Consider the following 7,454-nt stretch of genomic DNA (forward strand, 5'->3'; position numbering starts at 1 on the left):
TTGGAGATGGAGCACATTCCATCAACACCTTCAGTGGGTGAAGGCAAGATGGGGCATTTGCATTGCATGCTAGTGTTTCCATGCAAGGAGGACTGCAAACCTTCACATCACCTTCTCTCTTACTTATGTTGTATACTATACAAAATATTACACATGCATTAAAAAAGTCTGATAACTGGCTGACAGGTGGAGAACGATATAATGATGAACAGCACTGAGGAACTACAGCTCATGAGTCTGCAGCTCGTGTTGTGGATTCAGAAGCCGAAACCAAAAAAATCCCAGGGCCGGGAGCCAGCATGGAGCATGGAGCCTCGTGCAGTCTGAGTAACGGTGCCGGTGGACCGGAGCCGGAGAGGGATCCATGGGAGACAGAGCCAAGGCCCGAGACAGCCCAGTGGCGCAGACGCACCATCAGCCTCCAACCCCAAGCCACAAATGATGTCTGGGGCACGGTGAGCTCCGCAGGCAGGCCGGAGCAGCAGAGGGCGGGGAGTCTGGTGGTGGTGGAGCCTGGCGGTGGTGGAGCCTGGTGGTGGTGGTGGAAGGAGGGACGGCTGGTCGGTCGGATGTTATTTTCATTCTTCTTCTTCCTACGCGCAGGGATGTGATTCGGGGGCGAGGTCAGGCGTCGGCTAATAGGAGTGCGATTTTTTACACGGAAGGTTTGGGAAATGGGGAAATTGGGAAATTGGGCGGGAGAGAGTGAGTGGGAGCCCTCGTTACCGTCAGAGGCTCATATTTGGAAGATCGTCCTTACAACTCTTTGCCATGAGGAATACATGTGGTCACATGATGGCAAAGGGATAGTCAACGTCTTTGCTATTTTCCAACTTGTGGACAGGCTATTGTGAAGGGGGGAGAGCGAAAAGGAAAACTCCCCGACTGCTTCACCAAAAAGAATTGGCTTTTTTGGCAAGGCAATCAAGGGAAAGTATGCATGTGCCCTTTTCTTCACTCTATCTGTTCTGTGCTTGAGCAAAAACGCATGCAAACGTGACAGCCTATGAACCAGACATGAGGAACCTCATTGAAGATGGGGTCTTAGCCCCATCACAGCGCACAGAGAGGGAGGCGGGGGTGGGGGCAGACAGACAGGAGAGAGAGACAGACAGACAGACAGACAGACAGACAGACAGACAGACAGAGACAACTAGATTGCATTGTCACAGAAAATGCTGGAAGCGGGCTTGCCTTTTGGGGCAGAGATGAAACAAAGTACTATTGAGAAAACAAAGCTAAAAGAAATGATGGAAAATCCATCCATCCAGTCAGAAGTTATGGGCCAAACATTTCAGCCATCTTGGAGTCAGCCATCTTGAAAGTGTTGTAGCTCTGCGTTTTGGGGACATACTAAATGACATACATGGTATTTTAAATTGGCTAAGGAACACTGCATATGATATAATTTTGAAAATCAACATGGCTTCGACTGGGGTTCGAACTCCCAACCTCCATATCTCTAATCCAGCACATTTGCCATTGATACTAAATGACATACATGGTATTTTAAGTTGGCTAAGGAACACTGCATATGATATAATTTTGAAAATCAACATGGCTTCGAGCGGGATTCGAACTCACAACCTCCATATCTGTTATCCAGCCCCTTTGCCATTGATATTAAATGACATACAATACATGATATTTGAAGTTGGCTAAGGAACACTGCATATGATATAATTTTGAAAATCAACATGGCTTCGACTGGGGTTCGAACTCCCAACCTCCATATCTGTAATCCAGCACATTTGCCATTGATACTAAATGACATACATGGCATTTTAAGTTGGCCAAGGAACACTGCATATGATATAATTTTGAAAATCAACATGGCTTCGGGTGGGGTTCAAAGTCTCAACCTCCATATCTGTAATCCAGCACATTTGCCATTGATACTAAATGACATACATGGTATTTGAAGTTGGCTAAGGAACACTGCATATAATATAATTTTGAAAATCAACATGGCTTCAAGTGGGATTCGAACTCTCAACCTCCATATATCTAATCCAGCAGCATTCCCATTGAGCCAAGCAGCTGACTGTCATGCACAGTCCAGCAAGACATTGCATTGAAGAGCTGAACAATAGACTTCTAGAATGGTTGCGCAGCTGCTCGTTAAGAATAGAATGTTGAGAGAAAGTGACAGTTGAGATGGAACCCTGTATTGGCAGCACCTGTTCTGATTGACTGAATGACAGTTAATATGGTGCTCTAAGCAGAGGGCAGAATGAGAATGAGTTTTTTGTCTTTACAAGATCGTTGTAAAAAAACTAAAAGGAGTTGGCACGTGTCCTGCGCACATGAATTAAGAATTATGAATTAAGTTTATAGGTTAAACGGTTCAGGCACAAATGGACCTCTTGTGGGACATGCCATGCCCTCTTTAAAAAGGCACTTTTGGGAACAATGGGAAACCTCCATAGACCCAGCCCTGTCGTTTTTAAACACCTGCCATTTAAAAAGTATTGGGAGTTGGGAGATGAAACTTTGACAAATTGGAGACATCCCATAGAGCTCGCTAACAACGCGTCAACTAAACTTCTAGGTGAAAGTGTTGATGTTTTATGAAAGCCTCCTACACTCTAATATCTAGAGTGGCGGAACCTTGGTTCATGAAGGTTCTACCATTGTTTTCAATGGGGACCCAAACTTGCACAAAATCGCCAAAAACGGGAAAACGACAAGAGACACGGGCAAGCCTATTAATATAAATGATCTCCAAGCCGAGTCGGTCGTTTTAGTGTTTGAACGGTGTCTCTATCTCGAAAGGCCTAGGAGGAGATCCATTTTCTATTTTTGCTGCCCTGCACAAGACCAATAATAAAAAAATAATAATAACTAAACAGGACTTAGGGATTACTAGAATCGGGCCTTGCTCTGCAAGCCCGCTTAAAAAGACAGACAGACAGACAGAAAGAAAGACACACAGACAGACAGACAGAGATGGAGACATTGAGAAAGAGAGAGGAGAGAGAGGGAGTTCAAGACAGAGAGAGGAGTTCAAGACAGAGAGAGAGGAGTTCATTGTCCCTGTACTATCCACACCTGCATGCTGCCGGGTTCACCCTGCACAGTACAGTGGTCCCTTCTCAACCTGAGTGACACCCACATTCCCCGAGCACGAGCGCAGCGCTCTGGCACCGCTGCACAGGTCTGACAGCTGGGGCAAGCACCGTAAATAAGGCAGATTCAGAGTTTACCACATCATAGACATTCATCAGCCGCTGTCACACACTCAGAGGAGTGTAACATAAGCCTGGGAGATGCTTAGACAGGCAACGTGGAGAGAGGAGCAGAAAGACACAGAGAGAGGGAGAGAGAGAGAGAGAGAGAGAGAGAGAGAGAGAGAGAGAGAGAGAGAGAGAGAGAGAGAGAGAGAGAGAGAGAAAAGAAATATGCATGTTTGTAACAAGCTGCAATGATGGTCTGCAACGATTGCCAAGAAATGGGGTTTTCAACCTGACAACCTTTTCAAACCTGCTTTCACTTTGCCGGCTAATGGTTACAATAGTGTGCGAATGTCTCACCTGGAGTGATGCTATTCATGTGCACTGGATGCATAAACAATGATAAATTTGATGAGGACCATCGATCATGGTTAGCCATGGTCTTGGCCATAAAAAGATGAACTAGAAAACTTCAGGGTGTTCCTTTTGAGAACAAGCATAGAAAGGGCAGACGGCCAGTTTTCAGTTTTCTTTTTTTCCCCTTTATCTTTATCTTCTCCCCCTGTTGGGAGCTTTATCTCACAGTTATGATGTGCGGCCCAAAGAACTGGAACTTCAATAAACAGAAACTTGGCACAGCCCTGCCTAGGGCCCACCTGCCCCTGCCACAACTGATATCTCCAATGAAAAGATCTGCATCACTGTATTTTCCAGGGATGAATAGGATTCGTCCACCCCTCATTCTGGCAAGGGCTCTTGCCCAGGTGTAGTGCAGCGAGCGAGCGAGGAAGCAAGCGAGGAAGCGAGCGACGGAGCGAGCGATTGCTGGACTTTTCCCAAAGGCAGATCCCTATCTCCCTTCTCAACCCACTGCCAAAACAAAGGCGAATACACACCCGGGAGAGGAGGGTTGAAGCCGGAGAGTGTTTTGGGGGGCGTGCAAATGTTTCTTGCCTTTGTGCCATTCATCATGTCTAACAGGGATACATCACAACAGCTGAAACACAGTTTACTCCCCCTTGCACTGCACGAATTACATGACCTGACTGGATTGTCAGTTGGCACCGGAGCACTGTAACGAATACACGGCCAAACTTGAACAATCATGACCCAAATCGCAAGTCTTAACCTGCATCTAAATATTAATTTGAGGTGTTTCATATAAAAGAGATTGTCATGGCATGAGTCATCAGTTTCTTTCTGGTGACTTCAAGCCACTTGCATGCAAGAAATAGGCTCATCAACATAGTTGCCTCAATTTTTTTTTTTTTAAATAAAAACTTCTAAATGTGATTTATACTTTCAATAACCCATCCTGCTGGTTGATTACAGCAATTCATCTGCAGTAATCTTGCGCTGAAATATTATCCTCCTGGAAAGCAAGCTGCTCCAATTCAAGTTTTGAGCAGCAAATTTGGCTCATGTAGCCTAAGTGGGGATACATGTAGTGCTGTCTCCAGGATACTGTATAGAGAGACACTGCTGCACAGTGGCACGTCCTCGGACCACATCAAACACACACCTACACTAATCGTTGACTTTCTACTGGACAATGTTTGACGCCAAGGAAGGATGGATGATGGCGAAAAATGTATTCATATGACTATGCACATTCTGTTGGCTCGGGTTTGACATAAACTTGTAACTGGATCGTTCTTTCAAGCGGGGTGGGGAGGGTTTGGGTGTGGGGGGGGGCAGGAAATGTGTCTGAAAGTTCATCTACTTCCACAACAAGAGCCCCAGTGGCTGCCGATGAAATCTAGACCAGTGTCTGGGTTCCTGCAGCGTATTTGGTCACTCTCTGGGTAAGTACCTACCTTCTAGTCAGGCATGAAAACTGGCCGTGGGTCTTTTCCATGCAACTCACGACTGTGAGTTCAAGTCAGTGCGTCAGTAGACCAGCTGGTCTAGCTCCCAGCTGTATGCTGGAGTCTCCCTCTCTCTCTCTCTCTCTCTCTCTCTCTCTCTCTCTCTCTCTCTCTCTCTCTCTCTCTCCCTCTCTCTTTCTTCTTTCCTTTCTCTCTCTCTCTCTCTCTCTCTCTCTCTCTCTCTCTCTCTCTCTCTCTCTCTCTCTCTCTCTCTCTCTCTCTCTCTCTCTCTCTCTCTCTCTCTCTCATGCTCTTTCAATGGCTGCCCCTCCACTGGCACAGTACATTGTAGAGAAGTGAGGCTATACATCCTTGTCAAAAAATGACAAACTGTCACTGACCTGAAGTCAATAGGGGGAATCGCCCACTCTCCTCCCCTCCCTCCCTCTCTCCCTCCCTCCATATCTCCCCCCTCACCTTAAAACATACCAAACTGACACTCGGTCTCAGCTGACTGGAATTTCTACGCTGAATGAACGTCCATTTGGAGCCCAACCAACAGAGAGAGAGCGAGCGAGCGAGCGAGAGAGAGAGAGAGAGTGTGAGAGATAGATAGAGAGAGAGAGAGAGAGAGAGAGAGAGAGAGAGAGAGAGAGAGAGAGAGAGAGAGAGATTTAGAAAGCCTGTTGTCAAAGTCAGATATCAAATGCACAGTAAAGTGAGCCAGAAGGATACACGTCACGTAGAGAGTACATTTGTGTTTTGTTTGCTCGTTTTAAGTCTCTACAAGACACAATAAAGCTGGATATAAGCTTACTTACCGACATACAAGTGACAGGCACAAAAGCATCAGGGGAACTGGATACAGTGTTGCACCACCATCAAAAGATGGGAAGATAGAATCAGGTGGAAAGTAGATAAAAACAAAATTAAAAATTAAAGTAAAGCAGTCTTAGATGAATAAGTTTGAACAAATTTCATACATATTAATTTTCTTTGAGGCAACAGGGTTCCTGAGGGGACTGACAGTCATGCACTGGGAGGGACTGTCTATTATGGATGGGATGTGTTTTCTATACCATCTTAAACTCTGTTCTTCTCTGTAAAGTGGGCTCAGGGCCAAATTATCTCCATATGCTTGGATGGGCTGTTGAGTTTTATAGCCAGGTTTCACCACAACAATTACTGAGTCCAGAAATAGTAAACACTTCATTATTAGGCTACACTGATCAAACACGATGCTCGGAGTAAGCCTCTATAGCTACCTTGGGAGTGCTCTCTCTCTCTCTCTCTCTCTCTCTCTCTCTCTCTCTCTCTCTCTCTCTCTCTCTCTCTCTCTCTCTCTCTCTCTCTCTCTCTCTCTCTCTCTCTCTCTCTCTCTCGCCTCCCTTCTATTGCGCGCTCTCTCCCTCTCTTTGCACTCTGCTGGATGGGAGGAGCGCCGGCATCCTCTCACTGTATAAGAAGTGCCGATCTCACAACAAGGGATTTTACACAGCTACTCAGGAGAAACGAAATGATCTGCCCTAGAGCCGTTGCAAAATGCTGGATGGACACCTACTCCTGGGATGGTTATCATTCACAGTTATAGTGTACCTTTTCAGCTTGCCAGGACCGACAACAGCTTACTTTGGGTAAGCACCCTTTACACTTGTTTTAAAACTTGGCTTATGAAAACCGCTGGCAATATTTACATTAAACTTTGCATTTTTGGCTAATGATTATAGAATATTATTTGAAATAGGCCTAGGGAACAGCCATCTGCACTTGCTGTATGTATAAAGTAGCCAAATTACAAGACTGTGTTGAACTTACTTCACGTTGTGATTTGCCATCCTGAAAACTGCTGGTCTGTTGTGGCTGTTATAACTATGCAGTCAAGAATTGCTAATGTATGAAGCTGTGTGTTTTTTTCTGTCGGCATCGCAGCAGTTGAAGTATTGCTGAAGTGCAGTGGTAGTTCAAACAGTGACAGCGGGTGACGGCAGGTTGATTACGAGCTTGAATTCCCCCACTGCCTTCAAGTGACTGAGTTCAAACATGCCACTCTATTTTGTCGTAATAAGCATAGGTGATTAAATAAACAAGCAGTTAAACACGTGCGCTACTATTAAGTAGTTCCATTTGGAGATGGTTGGAGAGGTTGCTTTTGCGTAAACTTTGGATCGGTCAGTGAATGTAAAATAAGGTTCATATGAGCTAATTGGTGTAACAATGTTGTGGGCTGTAACGGGATATAACCCTCTCCGAGCTGAGGTAGAGGGGAGAGGAGTGTTTTATAGAACAAAAGCAATTTTTGATAGGCATGCGTTCTGAATGGTTGGTACCAGCAGTCATGTGATTCTTTTGTCGAAGTACTGTTAACTTAATAATGTAAGTCAGCTCCGAGCGCAGACGTGAAGGAAAAGGTGAGTGGAGGGTACAGTCTGAACAGCTGGTAACAATAAAGCAATGCAGCTCACTGAACTGGTGG

General features: G+C 45.4%; 1 protein-coding gene across 1 annotated transcript in view; it reads left to right on the top strand.

The window, feature by feature from the left end:
* Window positions 1-6,488: 6,488 nt before the first annotated feature.
* The window catches only part of wnt9a (wingless-type MMTV integration site family, member 9A), a 29,628-nt gene continuing 28,662 nt past the window's right edge, over window positions 6,489-7,454 (top strand). Inside the window, exon 1 of the mRNA XM_063219307.1 lies at window positions 6,489-6,615. Coding sequence (XP_063075377.1) covers window positions 6,524-6,615 — 92 coding nt within the window. The 5' untranslated portion in view covers window positions 6,489-6,523. The remainder of the gene's footprint in view (window positions 6,616-7,454) is intronic.

This window comes from Engraulis encrasicolus, chromosome 16, assembly GCF_034702125.1.
Source record: "Engraulis encrasicolus isolate BLACKSEA-1 chromosome 16, IST_EnEncr_1.0, whole genome shotgun sequence".
Taxonomy (NCBI): Eukaryota; Metazoa; Chordata; class Actinopteri; order Clupeiformes; family Engraulidae; genus Engraulis; species Engraulis encrasicolus.